This window comes from Choloepus didactylus, chromosome 23 (genome assembly GCF_015220235.1).
Source record: "Choloepus didactylus isolate mChoDid1 chromosome 23, mChoDid1.pri, whole genome shotgun sequence".
Lineage (NCBI taxonomy): Eukaryota > Metazoa > Chordata > Mammalia > Pilosa > Megalonychidae > Choloepus > Choloepus didactylus.
In genome coordinates, this window is record NC_051329.1 from 29,509,948 (window position 1) to 29,533,556 (window position 23,609).

At 39.1% G+C, this 23,609-nt stretch overlaps 1 protein-coding gene and 1 pseudogene across 14 annotated transcripts in view; one reads left to right on the forward strand and one right to left on the reverse strand.

The window, feature by feature from the left end:
• Nucleotides 1-23,609, reverse strand: part of PRR14L (proline rich 14 like) — a 121,590-nt gene that overhangs the window by 42,243 nt on the left and 55,738 nt on the right. For 13 of the 14 annotated variants that reach the window (XM_037817421.1, XM_037817418.1, XM_037817415.1 and 10 more), the window contains 4 exons: nt 6,447-11,670; nt 3,761-3,832; nt 2,990-3,161; nt 2,319-2,425 (listed from right to left, as the gene is read on the reverse strand). In XM_037817421.1, the coding sequence (XP_037673349.1) occupies nt 2,319-2,425; nt 2,990-3,161; nt 3,761-3,832; nt 6,447-11,670 (5,575 nt within the window). The remainder of the gene's footprint in view (nt 1-2,318; nt 2,426-2,989; nt 3,162-3,760; nt 3,833-6,446; nt 11,671-23,609) is intronic. The other variant, XM_037817424.1, reaches the window with a different exon arrangement.
• On the forward strand, nt 18,811-20,325 carry LOC119519103 (annotated as a pseudogene).

The following is a 23,609-nucleotide window of genomic DNA, read 5'->3' on the forward strand; positions in this document are numbered from 1 at the left end:
ACATGAATGGTCAATAAGCACATGGAAAGATGCTCAGTGTCATTAGTCATTAGGAAAATACAAATCAAAACAGCAATGAAGTACCTCCTCACTCCAACTAAAATGGCTACTATTAAAAAAATGAAAATAAGCATTGGTCAGGATGTGCAGAAATAGGAATGTCAGTACATTGCTGATGGGAATATAAAATGGTACAGCTGCAGTGGAAAACAGTTTGGCAATTCCCACAAAGTTCTATGATGCAGCAGTCCCTCTTCTACGTATATGCTGAAAAGAATTTTGTAAAAGCAGGGACTTGAGTAGATATTTGTAGATCCCTGCTCATAGCAGTATAATTCACAATAGCCAAAAGGTGGAAGCAACCAGTGTCCATCAGCAGATAAATAGATAAAGTGTATTATATCCATAGAATGGAATATTATTCAGCCTTAAAAAGGAAAGAGGTACTGATACATGCTGTCACATGGATGAACCTTGAAGACATCATGTTGAGGAAAGTAAGTCAGCCACAAAGGGAGAGATATTGTATTCTTCCCCTTATATGAAATAGCTAAAATATGCAAATTTACAGAGACAGAAAGTAGAGTACAAGTTACCATGGGTGGGTGGGGGGAGAAGGAATGGGAAGTTAATGCATACTGATGTAGGGTTTGTTTGGAGTGATGGAAAAATTCTGGTAATGGATGGTGGTGAGGGTTGTGCAATATCTGAATATGATTAATCGCACTGAATGGTATTCTTGGGAGTGGTTGAAATGGAAAGATTAACTTGTATATACATACGTTTCCACAATTAAAAAAAAAAAATAGAGTAACTAAAGAGAAAATAGCAATTAAATGCAATATATGATCCTGGACAGGATTTAATAATACAGGAGAAAAGGCCGAAAAGGACTTTATTGGGACATATGAAGAAATGGAATATAGACTATAAACTTCAAATCAATGTCAAATTTCTTGAACTCCGTAAGTGTACTGAAGGTGGTTACATAAGTGAGTATCCTTGTTCTTTAGGAAATGGACACAGAAGTATTAAGTATTCAAGGAGCATGATGTATACAACCTACTCTCAACTGTTTAGAAGAGGGATGGATGGAAAGAAGGAGAGAAGGAAGGAAGGAAGGAAAGAAGAAAGAAAGGGAGGGAGGGAAGAGAAGAAGGAAGGGAAGAAGGAAGGAAGGCGCCTGGGTGAGCAAATGTGGCAAACTGTTAAAGGTGGTGGATCTGGGTATCTGGGTGGGGGGTATGTTGGAGTTCTCTATATGAGCTGTGCATTATTTTTGCAATTGTCCTGTATGTTTCAAGTTATTTCAAAATAAAAATATTTAAAAATAAAAAGTTGAAAGAATTGCATAACATTACTAGAACTTGTATCTACATACAAATCCAAGATGGAATATAATTAATATTGAATCCTATCTCATTCTGGTAATATTATTCAATCTCAGATATTAGAAATACATTAAAAATTTCTTTTGAAGAGACATGATAGAATGTGGAATGTCAATCACTATTGTTAACTCTCTATTGTATTTGTGCTTTCTGTGAAGCATTATAATAGATACACTACACATTTTTTACTCAATTTAACTGTACAGCAATCTTAAGTGTTAGGAATTCTAATTCACATTTTACAGATAAGTTCCTGAAACTAAGGGTTAAATAACTAGCCCAAGGTACTTAAGGGATCTCTTTTAGGCTTCCTCTGGTGGTGAGAAATGAAGAAAATCTAATTCTGCAGATATTTTAAAAAATTATTGTTTATAGTTTAGTGTGTCTGTGTATTATCTATTAATTCCAAAACTGGAGTCACACTGAATATATAATTTGGTAATCTGTTTTTTCTTTCCACTTCTTGAAAATTTAATGGCTATAAAATAGGGAATATCATGATGTGGCTCTTTCTGAAAAGCATTAAACTTCTCCCTCTCATGATGTTTGGGTTCTTTCCCAGTTTTGTGTTCAGAGTGTTGGGAACCTGGGCTCTGGGGTTGGATAAAATCTGTATTAGAGAGAAGCCATCGGTGCCACAGACTGTTATTATGACCCTACATAAGCTTCTTAATTACCGAGCCTTAACTTAAACATGGGAACAACACAGTACTTCCCTCCCAGTGCAATACCTGGCACATAGTGAGCTCAATAAAGATTAGGAATGCATTAAAATATCCTTGTACGTAAATCTCTGGCCATGTTACCAATTATTACTTTAGGATAAATTCCTCGAGTATAATGAATGGATTAAAGTATATGACTGTTTAAAGGGTCATTATATTCTGCCAACATGTGAAATGAGTTTGTATTAGAAAAAGAGCTCACCTTTTGGGTCGAGGAAGGCCCATGGGGGTAAGATTAGGGTCAGGCTTAGGAATGGTTTTCCGGATGCGAATCTGTGAGACTTTCTTTGGCCTCTTCTCTGGCTCAGGCTATTTTTAAGGGTTAAAAAGAAGGATGGTCAAGTTATAAGACATTTTAAATACATAAAGTCTCTTTCCTTGATTCAAGCGTTCACTTCCTCAGTTTACAAATGATTCGAATAAGTAGTTAAGTCAAAGCTCCCCCTACTCCTGCTGACCATGTTTCAGCAATTACCCCCTCTTTATATTATTAAAACGGAATTATACATTCAGTTTCAGATATTGAGAGTAGCAAAATAAAAGTCTGCAACTATTAGCGAGAGGAGATGTTGCAAAATTGAAGAATGCCACCATTCACTCTTCTTTGAATGCACAAAGCAGCTCTTTGGTCCAATTCTCTAAATACTGTTAAATGCTATTTTCCAGAGAAAAGAATCTGGAAAATAATGCAGGTTAAGAAATCCAGTGTATCTTGAGTTTTATATATGTTACTACAATAAACATTTACAGGAAAAAAAAGAAAAGGAACCCAGTATAACTCCTAGGGGCCAGTGTGCCTGTCATGTGATCTGTAGTTGATGATGAACCCCTTCATAATACGGTCATGTGAGTCCACAAGGATTTTACATTTACCTCTTTCTGTTCTGGAGGGCTGCTCTGCGGCTGGGGGCACAATGGTGTCACGCCATCCAGCTCATCAAATGCAGGAACTTGGAACTCAGAGGCTGAAAGCAGGAGTCTGCTGACAGCTGAATCTGTTACCAAACAGGACTTTGGTACCAAGGCAGCAAGTGCAGGCTCTAGCCTAGCACCATGAAGAGAAAGAGAAGAAAAATGAGAGGCATCCTTTCTATGCCCAGCACATTCAAATTCTTTATATATCAAGACCAGGGCTAAAGGCTTTCCCTCTTTTCAGAAAGGACAGTTTTCTATTTATTTCTGGAGATAGCCTGTGTCTACATACGTAAAAAGTTACAAGAATGAGGTCAATTCATCTCACTGGTATGGAGCAGATTTATAAGGGGAAATGCAAAAAGGAACAGGCTTTGTAGATGAAGAATACTTTTAGTGAACTGAACAAATAAATAATGCTCAGATGACATCAACACAATGCAGGGACTAAAGTTGGCTAAATCACCAAGACACGGATAGCTTGAGAGGGGACTTTTTATACAATCAGGTGGCTGGTTATTTTGACTTTTTTATAAATGGTATTAATTACACATCCTAGTTGCTACGTTATTAGAACACATTTGAATCTCAGGGATGTTCATCTGAGAGATGTAGATTAGGTGTAGGAGGAGGACAAGAGATTAGACTCATGTCACTCCTGACCCATACCCTCTGCTCTCTCATACAAATACTGAGTGAGCCCCTGTGTGCTGGACACCACTGCAGACTTACCTTATCTGACCACCTCTGGTGCTACAAGTAGCTTCTGTGCCTGGAAGAGGCACATATGGTAACAAGGTGTGGCTGAGGTGAAGGAAAAGTACAAAAGCACTCGTTAGGACAGTGGAACAACAGGAAAGGTTGTGATGCCATTGCAAGTACTTAGCACATGTTCTTAATTAGAACTCTAGGAAGACGGAGAATGTCAGTCACCAAAAAAGCTGAAAACTGCCCAGCCATGAGAATTAATTCCACGTGCCATCACTGGAATGGAGGCAGGCTCACAGGAGGATTATTTTCTAACTTAAATGGAAAGAAGACAGAGAAGCAAAGAGGACAGTAAGAGAAAGGAGGGGAACAAAAATGATTCTGAATCTTATTTGCCTAATCAAGGTGGTGAACACGTGTATTAAAGAGTTTTTAAACAATTTAAATACAGTACTCTGTACTGCATCAACTCGGTAAAAATTAAATCTGCCAGTTCTTATATTTTTACAAAATATTATGGAGAAAACCTATTATTTTCTTTAATGCCAAGTTGCACATGGTCATGTAGACAAAATACTGTTACATTAAGCTATTATGTTTATAAAGGAACCAAAAGCATTAGTCACGTATAGATACATTTAATATGCAATGTTGGAGAGCTTTCGTTCTCTCAAAGTAAGAACTGTACCAAATTCTACTGAATCTAGAACACAGCACAGGCTTTTGTATAATGACCAGCTCTTCTCAGAAGTAAAACAGGTTTGTTTAATGGTAGGAAAAGCAGAGATAATACTCCATGTAGATTTCTAGAATAATGTTTAGCACCAATTATGGATTCCCTGAGGAATATCAGTAAAAGAAAGGAAGGGAGGAAAGAATACTGGAAAGGGAACTGACTGAATCAGGAATAAAGATAACTAGATTCTAGTTCTAGCTCAGCTAAAACAGGAAACAGCTGAGTGATCTGGGTTAAAAAACACCTTCATGTGCCTCAGTCTCATCATCTATAAAAATGGTGAAAAGACACCATTCCCATCTATATTACAGGAGTGCTAGAAAATGGGGTTCAAATGAGAAAATCCTATGCAAAGATAAATTAATTTAATCCTTTTTTTAAGTCTTGCTTTCTGGGGCTATCCCAATCTACCATGCTGGAAAATATTTCTAAGTGTGCTGAGAAAAACAGCAACCATCTAAGCACAAACATATAATGTTAAGGTAATTTTAGAGCCAATGAGAAGGAAAAATTCCTACAACCACAATCCCTCTACCTTCCAGCTGAATTTAAATAAATAACATAACATAACATAACATAACATAAAATAAAATAAAATAAAATAAAATAAAATAAAATAAAATAAAATGCCAGTCATAGGAAATAGGAGAGAAAATATATTCTATACCAGGAAACAGAAAAGTCAGGTGGGAAAGAAAGAAAGAAGGACAAAGGCCACACCTTCATGGGGCAAAATGACAAAATACCCTCTGCACTAACATCAGGGATCAAAATATTTAAAGAAGGTAACACAATTTAAAGCTGTCTGTCATAGACACACAGCAGAGAACAACTATGAGATCTGAGAAGCATACCAACAACTAGACAGTAAAAGCAGGACACCATCATTTAAAACAATCTGATTCATCCTAATGCATTTTCATGGATACATTACATCAAGTCAACATTCTTCTATTAGCCAGAGGATAAGTACTTATAAAAAGCAATTCATCTTTTGATCTCAGTCAGCAATGTTCTGGGGTATTTTCCAGAACTCTTTTATTTATTTTGCCAAGATTCTCAAGGCACTATACAATATGCACCAGAAGCTTTTTAATGACACAGATTGGTTCTGTATAAAAGACTGCCCATATACAGAGAACAAGGTCTCTCCCAGGCTATTTAAGAATTTTAAGGTTTTTGTTATTGTTGTTTAATATTTAAACTAGAGCATTACCAAGGGAAAATTTAAAAATTTAAAGTTTCTGTTTATCCAAAGAATTATAAGTAGGATATATCTATTATGTTTAAAGCAACTCTAAGGATTCTTACAATGAGCAGTTTTTTCCTTCTCTTATTATCAATTAGAAGATAAAGCGATATCGGTGAAACTATTTTCAACTACTATCCAGTGGTCATACACAATAATGCCTTTCCAGTTCACTTTCAAGTCTATAAATCTTAAAACTATAGCATGTAAATGCTGGTCTTTGAAGCTTCTCTGCTCTCAAAAGAAATGCAGAGGTTCATAAACTAGATTTGGCGTTACCTAGACAATGTGTTCATTCATTAAATAAGATGTATTCTGTATCCTTTACATACCAAACACTGAGTTAGGTTTGGCTGTATAATACTGTGTGAATAAGACTTTTTTTCACTATTTATAGAGCTTTTAACTTTCAATAGATTGCTTGTTCTCTGTAAGGTAGAGGCACAAGGAGAAAATAACAGATTCAAAAGACTTGGCTTGAAGAATGGAATGGATAGAAAAAAAATGGTACAATACAGGCGTAGATTCTGCAGGAAAATTTAAGGGGTTTACACTTAATTGCTGCATTTTCTCAGCAGCAATGTGGTAAGGTAAGCAGAAAATGCAGATAAAAAGAGGACCCCAAATAGCCTTGCATTTCCATCAGTTCTATTCCCTCTCCTCTCCCTGGTGACAGGAAGCAAACATGGAAAAAAAGAACAAAAAAAACAGAGGACAGATTTTACCTGCTTGTGGTGCCCAGACTTGGCTGCAGACTTGACTGCCGCTTGCTGTGACTGGAATGAAGAGCAGAGACGTCGAAGGCAGAAGGCCCATGCTGGTTCCAAATGGACAGCACTCTGCCCACAGAGTAGGGCAAAGAACAGAAGACCTTGTCTGCTATGGATGCTGGAGACCTTAACCCTTTCAAGCCCTGTGTAAACTGCGTCATGAAGAGTCTCTGTATGGTGGGCATGTGACTGGAGAAGCTCCGTTTTTTTGTCCAGATTCGGTAACACCCAGGGGAACAAAGTGCTAGAAGCGTATGAAGGCCAAGGATAGAGCGACCTGCTCTGGTATGTACTATGGCAGTGCTTCCACAGTCTTGGAAAGGAACTGGAGGCTGTGGAGGAGACTGGGAGTGTGACTGACTAAGGAGGCCAGTGTCTTCCCTGAATGTGGCCATCCTAGAGCAACCATGGGACAAGAAGAAAGAAAAGGTCCATTTGGGAGGTTGAGATGGGCACCTGGGAGCCTCTTCTAAGGCAAGCCTTGCAGGAGCACAGTGCTCAGAAAAAGTCCTTGAGGACTCGGTTGTGCAGTCTGAGCCTGATTTCACATGAAAGGACACTGGGAAGATTTTGGAACCAAACAGCAATGACGGCATCTTGTTGCTCAAATCTATGAAGCTCATTTTGATGGCCTCAAGAGAATAAAGTGCCAAGGGCTTACTGTTAGGTCTCTTATCCCATCCCCTAGCTGCTAAATAAGGATTCAGTTGCATCATACTGTATGAAAATCCATCCAAGAACCTTCTATATCTGAACCGCCTGTAGCTTTTAGCCACCGGAAGCAGTTCAGAAGAACGCCTGTATCTTAGTTTCTGGGTCGTTGTGGCCGGGGCCAGTTTACAGGCAAGGATGGACAGCTTGTTTAGTAAGGCTAATTCTTTGGTAGGCTTTCTAAAATGCAGGGTCCTCAAGGGATGGCACAGAGTAGCCTTCTGCTTTGGTATGTGGCTAATTAAGCTCTTAGTACTTACTGTCTCGGATTCCAAATGTGCAGGTGCAAGTACAGCACATGAACTGAGAAGTCTGTGTTCTTTTGTAGAGATGGTTTCAGAGGAATTCATTAAAAAGGCAGAACTTCTGATTTTACTTATTTTTCTTCCCATCTTGACTTGCTCCTGACAGGAAATTTTTTTACATGCTCGATGGGGCTGCTTCTTTAAGGGAAGCACTCCTTTCTGATGTGAAGTGTTCCCAAAGGCACTGTGTATTTCATGACACCCAATAGAGTTAGGATCTTTTGCTTTCCGGAGAGTGCCAGGAAGACAAGGACCTAAGGACATCTCATTGTCCTTTAATGGCTGATATAACCTTTCCACCATTGGGTATTTCAACTTCTGAGACCATGCAGCAATGTCACCCTTGGCCATCTTTGCTAGGGTGATTTCTTTCATTATAGTAGGCCCATCTTCATAATCCTTAGGTAGGTTCTTATTTTGTGCCTCATCTGACAACATATTAGATGATGTGCACTGTTCCAATATAGTATGTGCTCCTTTTTGATGTAAATATTTCTCTTCCTTAAGTAATGTGTCGCCCCAAACCCTCTGGCGTTGTTCTTCAGCATCACCAAGCATCCTCTTGCATTTAAAGTGGCTCTGAGAAGTCCCAGTTATATTATCATCCTCACTGACTTCTCTGGTAACCACCTCTTCAGATTCCTCCCCAACAGTTAAGTGACCCAGAGAATCCTTCCACTGTTCTTTGGTTTCTTCTCCTTTTGCCTTAGCTTCTGTTTCCAGTGTCAAAGGCAAATGTTCAAGAGTGGGATTTTCATCAGGGTGACAAACTTTTGAAGTATCCTCTTGTCCAATGATGCATATACTGTCTCCTTCACTAGGATTACTCATATCCCTTGGCGTGCCTTCCTTCATCTCAGGAAGGGCAGTGTAATCTTTTACATTTTCACAAAGCATTTCACCATCTTTTGGTTTGAGATCTTTTGGGTCAGTTTCTTCACCCAGAGTACTATTAACATTAATTCCTGCATTTTCTTGAGAAGACAGATACAAAGGCATTATTTCAGTGGATGCTAGGTTCTCTGGAACAGAGTTCTCATCTTGGCATCTAGAAGACCCTAACTCTTTTGAAGAATTTCCAAAGGAATTTTTCTGGTCAAACTCAGAATTTATTTCTTGTCTTGATCCTTCACCCACTACTTGTGTTTCTCCGAGAGATGCTCCTCTCACTTCTTGCTCATGATGAATACAATTTAAAGACACATTTACTCCATCCAGTACTCTTATATTTGGCTCATGATCTGCAACAGATGCTATCGCATGGCCACAAGGGTCTGTACACACTTCCATTTCACAGTCTTTTAAAGATCTGCATACTTTCTGTTCACATGATTTTTTTATTTCAAGAGATTCTACTGCAGAGGAAGTGGCACGTGGGAAATCTGAATCCTGCTCAATTGTTTTTATACATTCAGCACTCAGTTCTCCTCTCTGAGACAAGTTACTCCTTGAGGTTTCGTATAATGCCAGTTTTTTTTGCCCTGCACCACTATCAAGTGTACTAGATGAGTTTATGCCCAGTACTGCTTCTGTAGGCTTATTACTACAGTCTGTGGATTCTTCACAACAAAGAATACTTTCAAAGTCTCCTTGAAAATTGCCTTTCTTTGGACTACTACAACAGAGTGGGTTATTATTGCCTGAACCAGCTAGCAGATCCTTTTGGTTGTGGCTTACTCCTCCATTACTTTCTGTGATGTTCTCTTGCTGGTCACTATGTAGGGTTTCCTTAGCTGGTATATCTTCAGTTCTGCATTCATCTGGTCTGTTTTGGTTCCTATGGCAGCCAAGGACTTCTGACTTCTGATCAAGAGTTTTATCTGCTTGGGTCATCGAGAGCATAACATAAGGAGACTGTTCCAACAATTTTTCAGGACTTGGAATGTTCACAGATTGGTTTAGATCTTGTGTAGCACAATCAGAGATGTTTTGTTTACAAAATACAGTCTCTCTGGGTATATCCTGTTCCTTTCCTTCTAGCCCTTCCTCAATGAGTTTGATGTGATTGGGGGTGTGAATGGATTCGTCTGGAGCTCCACTATTTAATATGCCTTCTGACATTTTGTTTCTGGGCTTACCTTCTTGAAGCCTGCCTTTAGTTGCTCTCCTACCAAGTTCACTTTTATCTGATGTACAACTAATTTGATGGGTGCTACTTTTCACAGAGCCTTTCTTTCCTTGGGAGTGGTGATTGTTGTGCTGAAATGCATCTTCACATTTTGTTATTAATTTTTTTTCAACTTTTACAATGATTTTGCTGGACTCAGAAGCAGCACAAGCAGAACACATGCTCTCTTCTGATGTGCTTTTACTTGCACAATGACAGCTAGAGATATCCTGAGATTGAATACTTTGACATTCCATGACAGAGACCTGTTGAGGAAAGTAAGCTGCTTCTTTTTTATTTGAGAGAAGCCTGGGATGTAGATCTTCTGTTCCTGAATCAGTCATTTCTTTTTTTATTTCTTGGCTTCCTTTGATATTTAAGGTGGAATTGTCTGAAGAGGCACCACAAGTTTTGCCACCTGGTGGAGAGACGTCTTTCATTTTTGTCTTAATGGAAATGATTTGGCTATCAGAGATGGTGTCTGTTCCACCCTCTAATGAAAGATGATGACTCTGTTGGGAATCCTCACTTGTTGTTGCTAAAGGCAACTCTTTGTTTGTATTTAGTAGGGAGTCAGTGGGCAACTGTGCGTGGTCTTGAGAATTAAGGGACACTTGTTGATTTAAAACACATTCATTTACTACTTGGTTTACAACCAGTTCATCTGTACAAGAGACTTCATTCATCTCACAGGCAATGCTCTGTTGATCTAAATGTGGAATATCACCATGTAGGGTTTTTTCTGGCTTAGATCTGTAATCAAATTCTGAGGATGGTGGTAACTGAGCAACGTCATTCTTGGGTTTTGATACCTCATTTATAGAGTTTAACTGGTCCTCTGGCATTAAACTCAGAAGGGATTTTTTTTTAAAGAGAAATTCACTACACAATGCTTCATTTAACTGGGTGTTGGCTTCCAGATTTTTCTGGATATTGACTAAGGAGTTAGATTCTTTACTGTAAGTCTTTACACTTAACATATCGGGCTCAATAGTGGGTGTCTGTTCTGGCTCTTCAATCTGCATCAATGACGAAAAATTGCTTTCTTCATAGTATTTGCCTAGATGGCTTTTATTAGTACACATTTCTCTATGGTCCTCATGGTTTGTCAAGCTGCCCTGAACATCTAAAGTGATTCTCAAATCAGTTTCTTTTATCATTATTTCTGTGGCTTCAGCAAAAGAATTGGACATTAAACAGCTAGAGCTCTCTGTATAAATACTGTCTTTAATACAACAGTTACTGTGGGTATTTTCTTTTAGGGAGTCAACAGACTCTTTTTCACTAGAACAGCCAGAATGATGACCACTAGCATCTTCTTCTGGTTGTCTGTCATTAACAGGAAAGAGCTCCCCCCTTTCACTCATGAGTTTCATAAAGTGTTCTGTATTTTTCTCTCTGGAAACCAAGTTTTTGCTTTGATCTTCCCCATCAAAATAGGAATTGTCTATCTTTTCAGCAGATCCCTTCAGCAAGGCATCACCTTCAAGGCCACATTCTTCTAGGGATGCTGTTCTGGATTCTAGACCAGACAAACCTGATGTGAGATACGAATCCTTGGGATTTTCTTTCAAGGGTTGTACAACAGCTATACTTATCATGGCTTTGGGACTGTCGTGTGCAGAACTGTATTTTTCAGAATGGTGGCCAAGGGTCTGTTGGTGATTGTCATTTGCTTCACAGACAAGATTCAATTTACACAACTCTTCCTTCCCATTGCCCACTTTGGAAGTGGCAGTGTTCCCTGCTAATAATGACAACCAAGAAGGACAAGTTTTTAATTCTTCACATTCTTTCTCTTTAAAAGTCGCTTCTGTTAATCCAGGATCCACAAAGGTTAAAGACTTTAGGGAACCTAACGTGCTTGTTTCTGAAACCTCACCACTGGTCATAATTTTGTCTACTTCTGGGTATTTGCTGCACCCAGCTGAGAGACTTTTACTCACATTGCCATTCCTGTGTCCTTCATTATTATCCGTCTTAGTCCCATTGACCTTCATACCTTGTACTTCTTCTGGGGATTTTAGCAGAGTTTCTGTTGTAATCTGTATATTTCCTTTTGTACAAGAGAAGTAAATCCAAATCAGAATGCACATCATTAAAAAAAAATCATTTGCTCTACCTTTATGAACTTAATTATATGACCAACAGCAACATCAAAAAAAACCCAACTCAAATAGAAAACTACAAAGTTAGCATGCTATATCACTGGTTTTGTTCTCTGTAAAATGTGACAGAGCACCAAAAGTATACCTGGCAGAAACAGGTAATTTTGAAAAAATGTCTCTCTAAATGTTGCTTAGCATTTACAGAAAAATGCTAGACAACCGAATACAACATGGACACATATGTCCACTTCAGAATCTTAAGAAGTTTTCACTCCAAAACATTAATACAGTAGAGTTGCAACACAGCAGTTTACATTATTAGATGACCATCTTATTATTACTTGAACTTAGATAAAAAGATAAAACATAACTATAAATAACTACTTTCAACTTTCCTTATGCTTAGTCCATTTTGTACAATTTTTGGTCCCAAACAAATGAACAGATAGCAGATGAGCACAGCAATAAGCTCTGTGCAGTTTTGTGGGAAGATTCTTCCCACTGAAATAATCATTTCTATTCCTTAAAAGATGATGTAATCTGCTGAGTGGTGGGCAGAAGTTTTTTAAATCAAAATTTCACTTAATTTTGCAAGCCTTTTTGCTTGACATATTGCATACTGTTACTGTTTTTTTGTGAATAATTGGAATAATTCTACCTCGGAAAAAATAAAACTATTTGCAAAGTGTCAGTGCATATAATTCATTTTAATTGCTTTCACAGATTATTTTTTGCAGAACACAATATAGGAAGAATCTTCACTGTATAATAACTTCCTCTCACACTATTCTGAAAGATTTACTGAGTAATTAAAAAGAAAAGCAAATCAATTTAAAGATCTAACTCCCAAAAAAATAAAATATAAACTATATGAGGGTACAGATCTTGTTTGTTTTGTTCTCTCCTCTTCCTTATTGTGCAGCATAATGCCTAGTATATAACAGGCATTCAATAAACACCTGTGGAATTGATGAATGAATATAGTTAGGTTACATTAACAAATGCTGTTAATGGTGTGTACCCAAGGCTTCCCTATCCATTCTTTAACAGTAATCGAGAACAGCAGTTACTGAGGGAAAAGCAGGGACTCTGAAGCCAGGCCAAGTGGGCTTGAATCTAGGCTCTATAATATTACTTACCTGTCAGAGTCTTGGATTCCTCTACTGTGAAAAGGGAGGATTACACTCACCTTAGTGCTACTGAGGATTAAATTAAATAACACCTTCAAAACACCACCTGGTACAGTGCCTGCCATATAATGGAAAGGTGCCTTTCCTTTGCTCTGCTTTCTTTCATTCTTTATTTTACTGGACCTGAGAACAGGTGAGCACACTGTGTTTTAAAATATTTGGAGTCAGCAAATACGAGATGGGAAATATGCGCTGGAATTCAGATACCAAGCGCTGACAAATCCTTGAAATCCTAATGCTCCAAACAGCACTCATCACTGTGAAACCAGCCTGACTTTTCATATCAGAGGAGACTTTGCCACCCTCTATGAATTTTTCTAAGCACAAATATTTCAAATGATTTTTTTTATTTCTCTACTGGATGCTGTATCATTCATTAAACCATTCAGAATGAAAATGCATTCTGAGTCTTCCTTCCTGTCTTTGAACCATCCCATTTGTATTCCTTATTATCTCTGCTCAGGAAAATTGGAAAACTATTCATCTATCCTGAGCTGTTCACTGTGGGTTTATTCTGTGCAAGGCACTAAAGGCAAGACTCCCTTCTCCCTCAGAGCCCCCAGTGCAGGCAGAATGTTTGTTCTCCACTTAGTCAAGAGTCTTTGTGAGGAGGTGGGTGAAAAGCTATTTCCCAGGTATTGTAGCAGGATGTTGGTGGGGAAAAGAAGTTATGTATAGCTTGAAACCAAAACAATATTCTTCCCATTTTCTTGACTTGATTTAAATCACATTTATTTTGAAATTTCAAAGAACTTTAAAGAAGAGTCTAAGGCAATTTTATAAATTCAGAAATTTTTCAGAAGGCTGTGGAACACTGACAGAGATAAAGATGGTACCTACTTCACAGAGTGATTGTGAGAATGAGTTAGTAAACTGAATTCTAAGGACTGCTGTGGGCTTAGTCCTGACACTAACCTTGGCATATGGCTGGTACAGAATAATACTGTCTGAATGAAGAATTGGAAGATTAGGTATACTTAAGGATGAACTGTGTCTTCTATTTTGAAGTAGAGACCCATTTGAAAAGTCTGAGTTTCACAACTGGGCTGAAGATCCTGGACTTCTATTTTATAATAATCACTTAAAAGGTGCTTATATGTGCAGAAACTGACAAGATGATCCTAATATTCACATGAAAATGCAAGGGATCCATAACAGCCAGAATAGTCTTGAAAAAAAGAACAAAGTTGGAGAACTCATACTTCCTGATTTAAAAACTTATTATAAAGCTACAGTACAGTACTGGCACGCAGATAGACTTATAAACCAATGGAACAGAATTGAGAATCCAGAAATAAACCTTAACATTTATGGTCAATTGATTTTTGACAAAGGGAAAGGGACAATTCAGTGGGGCAAAGAACGGTCTTCTGAACAAATGGCGCTGGGACAACAAGAGACTCTCCTGCAAAAGAATATAGTGGACCCTATCACATACCATAACTTCAAAAATTAATCAAAGTCAATTGCAGAGCTAAATCTGAGAGCTAAAACTATAAAATTCTTAAAAGAGAACACAAGAGTAAATCTTCATGATCTTGGGCTAGGCGGTGATTTCTTAGATAAGAAAACAAAGGCACAAATGATAAAAGAGAAGACTGATAAATTGGACTTCATAAAAATGAAAAAACTTTTATGTTTCAAAGGATACCATCAAGAAGTGAAAAGATGAGCCACTCACTGGGAGAATGTATTTGCAGATTATAAATCCGATAAGAGATTGGTATTAAGAACATATGAAGAACACTTACAATTTAACAATAAAAAGACAAATAATCCAATTGAGAAATGGGCAAAGGAAACATATGTCCCCACTCCTTAAGCATGTGCTGTACATAGTGACTTTTTCCCAAAGAGTACAATATGGAAGGGGGAGGCGGTAACTTTAGAGTATAGAAACCTGATAAACACTACTTCAGCCATGGGATCAAGGTAAACATCAGCAGTCCTAAATCATACCGATATTATTTAGACCTGATAAGATGCAATGAAAATGGCACTTTCCCTCTGCAATCCTCCTACCCCAAAATCCTAATCCACAAACAGACAAATTCCAATAGAGGGTGGCACTATTTACAATAGCCAAAAGGTGGAAATGGCCCAAGGGCTGATCAACTGATAAATGGATAAACAAAATGTGGTTACCATAAAGTGGGATACTAATCAGCCGTTAAAAGGAATAAAGTGTTGATACATGCTACAACACTGATGAACCTCAAAAACATTAAGCTAAATGAAAGAAGCAGACACAGAAGGTCACATATTGAAGGATGCTATTTATATGAAATATCCAGAATAGGTAAACCCACAGAGACAGAAAGCAGACTGGTGGTTTCCAGGGGCTGGGGGTAGGAGGAAATGGGGAGAAACTAATGGGCATGGAGTTTTATTTATTTTAGTGATAAAAATGTTTTAGAATTAGACAGGTGGTAACTGCACAACACTGTGAATGTACTAAATTGCTCACTTTTAAATGGTTGATTTTATATTACATAAATTTCACATCCATAAATTAAAAACAAAACAAAACAGCACCTCTATCAAAAAATTCTCATCAAGAAACACATCTGGTATTAAATACTTACACTTTAGTATGAAGTAAAGACAATCCTAGTTGTCCTTTCATTAAAAAAAAAAAAATCCAATGCGGGGACATTCTACAATATACTTGATCAGCATTCCTTAAAATTTTCAAGGTCATCAAAACCAAGGAAAGTCTGAGATGTCACAACTAAGATGCATCTAAGACATGACTACTAAATGTACAAGTCTGATCCCAGGATGGGATCCTGGAACAGAAAAGGGACATTAGGTAAAAACTAAAGAACTACGAATAAACTCTAGACTTTAGTTAATAATATATCAATATTGGCTCATTAATTGTAACAAATATACCACAATAATGTAAGATTTTAATAATAGGGGAAATTGTACATGTTTATGGGTGGGAAGAAGTATATGAGAACTCTGTACTACCTGTTCAATTACTCTGTAAATCTAAAACTGTTCTAAAAATAAACTCGATTAATATTTTGCCTTTTAAAGAAAGGGCAAAGGATTGGCATAGACACTTTTCCAAAGAGTACATACAAATGGCCAATAAGCACATGCTCAACATTAATAGTCATTAGAGAAATGCAAATCAAAGCCACAATGATCTCACTTCACACTCATTACGATACACAGAATGTGATATACCTATACAATGGGATATTGTTCAGTCATAAAAAGGAATGAAGTACTGATACTTGCTACAGTGTGGATGAACCTCAAAAACACTATGCCAAGTGAAAGAAGCCAGTCACAAAAGACCACATATTTTAAGAGCCTATTTAAATGAAATGTCTCGAAAAGGCAAATCTCAAGAGAGAGAAAGTAGATTAGTGGTTGCCAGGGAATGGGGGAGAAGGGAAAGAGGACTGACTAATCTTTCTGGGGTGATGAAGGTGAAATTACAGAAGCATGACTAACAAAAGAAAAAATAGTTAAATTGGACTTCATCCAAATAAAAACTTTTGTGCATCAAAGGATACTACTACTAACAGGAAAGTGAAAAGACAACTTACAGAATGGGAGAAAGTATGTAAAACCCATATATCTGCTAATATCCAGAATATACAAAGAACTCCTACAACTTATCAACAAAAGATAAACAACCCAATTAAAAATGGGCAAATTCTCAGTGTCATTAGATGTTAGATAAATACAAATCAAAATCACAATGGGTGCAGCATATGATAGGCCATGTGCTGACCAGGCTCTGGGCACCTCCAACATACTAAGCACAGGTGACACAGTGTAGGGCAGGGGGCAGGTGCATAAAACCTGAGCCTCTGACCATGGCATAAAAAAGGGGTTCATCATGCCTAGTGGCTAGAACGTTGACACAAGCCACTAGTCCCTCCATGCACCACATCAAAGTCTTCATCTTGGTCACAGTCCAGAGCAGCAATGAATCCACTGAATCCACCAAAGATATCTCTCTGGACAGACCAGGACTACAAATGCAAGGTGATGAGCCAGTTGGGCCTGAGCAATTTATCAGGCAGCCTGGACATCAGTACCTGACTGCCCTGAGCTGAGTCACCCCAGTCCCCCAGGCCTGTGAGCTGTCACCAAAACATGCGGCTCTCAAGAATGACCAAGGGATGCTGACCAGCTCCATGTCCCACCCCAAAGCCATCCCCAAAAGGAAACTGTCACAAATAGGAATACAGATTGACTGCATTAAGCCTGAAACAAAGAGAAGCCCAGTCCTGCTACCAAATTCTAGTCCAATGGGGTTCGGCATGTCCTGAGGGGTTGCTGATGTGAATACACAGTGTTCCGGTTTGCTAAAGCTGCTGGAGATGCAATATACCAGAAATGGACTGACTTTTATAAAGGGGATTTTTATTAAGTTACAAATGTACAGTTCTAAGGCCATAAAAGTGTCCAAATTAAGGCATCATCATGAGGCATTTACAGTTCTAAGGCTATAAAAGTGTCCAAATCAAGGCATCAACAAGAGGTCACTGAAAAAAGGCCGATAGCATCCGAACACCTCTGTCAGCTGGGAAGGCATATGGCCAGTGCCTGCTGGTCCTTTGCTCCCGGGTTCTGGTTTCAAAATGGTTTTCTCCAAAATGTCTCTGGGCTTCTGCTTCTCTTAACTTCTCCTTCTCAGCTCCTTTGCATCCTTGCTTGTTCTCCCAGGGCATTTCTCTCTAAGCATCTGGGGGTCCTCTCTTAGCGTCCCTGGGATAAACTCTGGGCTTCATATCTTAACTTAGCATCTTCAAATGTCTTTCTGTCTGCATCTCCAAGTATCTCAGTCTCTGTAGGGCCAGGAAATCTCTTAAGGACTCCAGTTAATTAATCAAGACCCACCTTGAATGGGTGGGGTCACACTTCCACAGAATAATCTAATCAAAAGGTCTCACCCACAGTTGGGTGGGTCACATCTCCAGGAAAACAACCTAATAAGTCTGTGCCCACAAGACTGGATTAAAAGAACATGGCTTTTGTGGGGGACATAATAGATTCAAACCAGCACACCCAGGATACCAATAACTCAAGCTGTAAGTTGTCTGAGAGGAGCTTCCCAGACTATAAAACCCATACCCCAACCTCTACCATAGGACTTGCCCTTGGGAAGACTGTTGCTGCAAAGGAGAGGCTAGGCCTGCCTATAATTGTGCCTAAGAGTCTCCTCCTAAATGCCTCTTTGTTGCTCAGATGTGGCCCTCTCTCTCTAGCTAAGCCAACCTGGCAGGTGAAAGCACTGCCTTCCCCCCTATGTGGGATCTGACACCCAGGGGTCTAAATCTCCTGGCAACGTGGAGTATGACTCCCAGAGAGGAATCTAGACCTGGCATCATGGGATGTAGAACATCTTCTTGACCAAAAGGGAGACGTGAAATGAAATGAAATAAGTTTCAGTGGCAAAGAGATTCTAAAAGGAGCCGAGAGGTCACTCTGGTAGGCACTCTTATGCAAAATATAGATAACACTTTTTAGGTTCTAATGAATTGGAATAGCTAGCAGTAAATACCTGAAACTATCAAACTACAAACCAGAACCCTTGGATCTTAAAGACGATTATATAAAAACGTAGCTTATGAGGGGTGACAACATGACTGGGAAAGCCAATATGGACCACACTCCCCTTTGTCCAGTGTATGGATGGATGAGTAGAAAAATGGGGGCAAAAAAAAAAAAAAAAAAAAAAGATGCACCCAATGTTCTTGGGTGTGATGAACGCACAACTGTACAATGGTACTGTGAAAAACTGAATGTATTCTTTGTATGACTGCATGGTATGTGAATATATCTCAATAAAACTGAATTAAAAAAAAGAAAAGAACATGGCTTTTGTGGGGGACATAATAGATTCAAACCAGCACACCCAGGATACCAATGACTCAAGCTGTAAGTTGTCTGAGAGGAGCTTCCCAGACTATAAAACCCATACCCCGACTCCATCAATATTGATGCCAGCCCCTGGCAGAGCTCCAAGATTACCCAGATCAAGCAACCTCTCCTGTGGAGACAACAGTGACTATGCCAGTTTGAATGTATTATGTCCCCCCAGACGCCATTACCTTTGATGCAATCTTGTGTGGGCAGATGTATCAGTTTTGATTAGATTGTGATTCTTTGAGTGTTGCAATGGAGATGTGCCCCACCCAACTGTGGGTGATGACTCTGATTGGATAATTTCCATGGAGGCATGGCCCCACCCATTCAGGGTGGGCCTTGATCAGTGGAGCCATATAAATGAGCTGACAAACAGAAGGAACTCAGTGCAACTGAGAGTGACATTTTGAAGAGGAGCTACAGCCAAGAGGGACACTTTGAAGAATGCACAGGAGCTGCAGATGAGAGACAGTTCGAAGATGGCCGTTGAAAGCAGACTCTTGCTCCAGAGAAGCTAAGAGAGGACACATACCCCAACTGCAACTAAGAGTGACTTTTCTGAGGAACTGCAGCCTAGAGAGGAACGTCCTGGGAGGAAGCCATTTTGAAACCAGAACTTTGGAGCAGACACCAGACACGTGCCTTCCCAGCTAACAGAGGTTTTCCGGACACCATTGGCCATCCTCCAGTGAAGGTACCAGACTGCTGATGTGTTACCTTTGGACCACTTTATGACCTTAAGACTGTAACTGTGTAACCAAATAAACCCCCTTTATAAAAGCCAATCCATTTCTGGTGTTTTGCATTCTGGGCAGCATTAGCAAACTAGAACAGTGACCCTTTCCCAGAAAAGTCCTTGCTGCCTCCACCTGACCTTGGGCTTGAGACCTCCTCCCACTCCCCTGAAGAGCCAGCACAGCCAGAGGCCTTCTATTACAGAGATAGCTACTGGTTCTTGAAGCTACTTCAGGCCGAGATGGAGAAGCTGGAAGGCTGGTGCTGCCAGGTGGAAAAGGAGACCAAAGAGAAAAATCTCTATGAAGAAATTTTAAATGTTCTGATGGTTGTGGACAGTGCTCACCTACTGATGTTGCAGAAAGTATAGCAGTTCTGGGGCTTCTGTGAACAAAACTTGAACCCCAATGCTAACCTACATCAAACAGCTCAGGACTTGGCAGGGTTCCGGGACCTGCTACATTTTACATTTGTCCATTAAGGAAATCAGAATGAAGTAAGTTTGATGAACTCTACCACCTGAAGGCCAAGAGCTGGCACCTGGTGAAGACCCCTGAAAAGAGGAAGGAAGAGAAGAAACCATCCCCTATGATCCTAAAGAAGTCAACTAAATCCAAGCTGGCAGTGAACTGTGACAAGGTCTCACATGCTTGGGACAAGCAGCACCAGGCGCCCTGCAAGAGACTCTTGGTGGCCAAGCAGGAGCTCCTGTGCAGTACTCAGCCACAGGGAGGGGACAAGAAAAAGATTCATGTCCCCAAGGCCCAGACCCAGCTCTAAAGACTAGGAAGGAAGAAGTAAACAATCTAAGTCATTAAAAAACACTTAAGAAAACTAAATGCAAATGGAACAAAATCTTCTCAATCCTTGGTATGGTTATTCTGTCTAGACACCCTGAGCCAACTTTCAAATTGATGCATACAAGGCTCATAATTTGGCTTTCTGGGTTCTTCCCAACTTTAGGTTATAAAGACTTCAATACATGCAAAAGCACCAAGAAACACAAAACTATAAAACATTTTTTTCTTCTTGCTGGCCATGGCAGATCAAATAGATGGACTATGGCAATTCCAATTCCAATAATAGACTGTGACCTTTTTCCTTGTTCTATATAAGGAGAAATTAAATGAGACGGTTCAAAAGAAGAAAATGGTCAATGCCCAGCCTGAGTTTTTGGTTCAATTTTTTTTTTAAACTCCAAACCTCCCCAAGTGCAGGGTGTCATAAGCCCTGATCTTCAATAGCCCAGGCATGCTGGGTTAATGAGAGACAGCATGGCAAGGGCAGGCAGCCTGGGCAGGGGCCAAAACAGGCAGGAGGCTTGATACACAAGGGGCTGATCTATACGTGTACAAGACTCTATGGCATTGGAGACATTCTCTAGTGCAGCACTTGCCCAGGGGGCCCCGGTGTGAATCAAGGCCTGTCTGGGGCCCTGTTCCAGCTTTGGTGCTATCTGTGATCTTGGACAAATCACTTGACCTATGTGTATTTCAATTTCTTCCTCAGTAAAACAGGGACAGTCCTTGTCCCTTCCTACCTCACAGGCATATTATGAGAATAAATGAAGTAATATGTAAAAAAACAAAAACAAAATTAAAAAACCCACAATGAGATACCACTTCACACCAGCTAAAATGCGCTATTATTAAATAAACAGAAAATAAGTGCTGGCAAGGATGTGGAGAAATAGGAAACCTTGTCCATTGTCGGTGGGAATGTAAAATGGTTCAGCAGCTGTAGAAAAGACTTTGGCAGTTCCTCACAAAATTATATGACCCAGCAATCCCTCTTCTAGGTATATGTCCAAAAGAAGTAAAAGCAGGGATTCAGTTAGATATTTGTACATCCCTGTTCATAGCAGCATAATTCACAATAGCCAAAAGGTAGAAGCAACCAGTGTATATCAGCAGACAAATAGGTAAAGTGTATTATATTCATAAAAGGGCATATTACTCAGCCTGAAAAAAAGGAATGAGGTTCTGATACATGCTATCACATGGATGAACCCTGAAGGACAATCATGGTTGAGGGAAGTAAGTCAGACACAAAGGGACAGGTATTGTATGATTCCACTTATATGAAATAGCTAAAATATGCAGATTTATAGAGACAGAAAGTAGAGTACAGGTTCCTGGTGGGGTTGGGGTTCTGTTTGGGCTGATAGGAAAGTTCTGGTAATGGGCGGTGGTGAGGGTAGTGCAGCATTGTGAATGTGATCGATTCCGTGGAATAGTATGTTTGGGAGTGGCTGAGATGGGAAAGTTTAAATTGTATATATGTTTCTGCAACTGAAAAAAGAAATAGTGACTGAACAGACAATGGTAATTAAATGCTGTATATGATCCTGGACTGTATCTAATAATGGAGGAAAAAAGGCCCAGAAGGATATTATGGGGACACAGGAAAAAACTTGAATATAAACTGTAAGTTTTGTATAATGTTAAATTTTTTAAACATTGGTAAGTGTATTTCAGGTGGTTACCAAAGTGAATATTCTTGTTCTTAGAAAACGTGCATGGAAGTATTTAATGTTCAAGGAGCATGATGGATTCAACTTAATCTCAAAGGGCATCCCACAACCTTAAGCAAAAAGAGATGCATTTAGTGTCTAACAACCTGCCCCAGGAAGGGAGAGGTGTTGAGGTGAAACACAGGTCAGGTCTAGAAAGTCTGGGCAAAGTGGATGCACAGTGGTAGAATTTGGTTAGCATCACTAAAAGCTGGTAGGGAAACCTGGCTCTCTTCTATCCTGTTTGGCCATGGCCTTAGGAGCTTCCGTAGATGACCAGGTGTGGTCTTCAGTACTTCTACACTTAAGCTATTTACGTATGTGTTGATCCTTCTTTGTAGGAAATATAAATGGAAGTATTATGTGTTTAAAGAACATAATGTGTACAAACTGCTCTCAAATGGTCAGAAAATAGATGGGTGAACAGACAGATTGATAGAAAGATCAAAATGGCAAAGTTGTCAAAATGCTAGAATTGGTGGATCTAGGTATCTGAGGATGGGGTGGAGATTTGTTGGAGTTCTCTGCATGGGGTTTGTACTATTTTTGCAACAGTCCTGTGGGTTTGCAATTATTTCAAAATAAAAAGTTAAAAAACACCACAACTCCCAAGAATAGCAGAAAAGGAAAGTCACAGCCATAGTGCTTGACAGGAGGACACTCTCCCCTTGTGAAATGGCCCCTTAACTAAGGCTCATTACTGCTCCCCCATGCCAACTTGTAGGAAAGCTCAACAGAAATCAAGAAATAAGGAACAAATAGGCAAAAGAGCAGCCTACCAATTTAAATTTCCTTTTGGTTAACAGGGTCCTCTAAAGCACAAAATTCCTTTTAAAGGGTAAAACCTGTTTTCATTTCACCTTAGCACAGCGTACATACGACTGTAAAGAATCTCAGGGGTAGCTATACTAATATCAGATAAAACAGGCTTGAAGTAAAAAGCAGTTACAAAGGACAAAGGCAGTCATTATATAGTGGTAAAGGGGTCAATTCAACAAGAAGATGTAACAATTATAAATACATAAGCACCCAACAGCCAATACTGATAGATTTGAAGGGAGAAACTAACAGTTCTACATTAAAAGTAGGAGACTATGCAAACATCTAGACAGAAGACCAATAAGAAAATACAAAACTTGAAGGATACTCTAAATCAACTAGACTTAACAAACTTATATAGAACATCTCACTGAAGAACAACAGAATACACATTCTTCTCGAGTGCACATGATCATTCTCCAGGATAGACCATATCTTACGTCACAAAAAAACAAGTCTCAATAAATTAAGAATATATTGAAATTATACAATGTATCTTCTCCAGCCACAACAGAATGAAGCTAGAAATCAATAACAGAAAGAGAAATGGAAAATTCACAAATATGTGGAAATTAAACAATGTACTCAAGTAATGGGTTAAAGAGGAAATCAGAAGCAAAATTAGGAAATATCTTGAGATGAATGAAAATGAAAATACAGCATACCAAAACTTACGGGATACAGCAAAGGTAGTGCTGCACTTAAACTGATTATATGTGTGATTGTCCTTCTT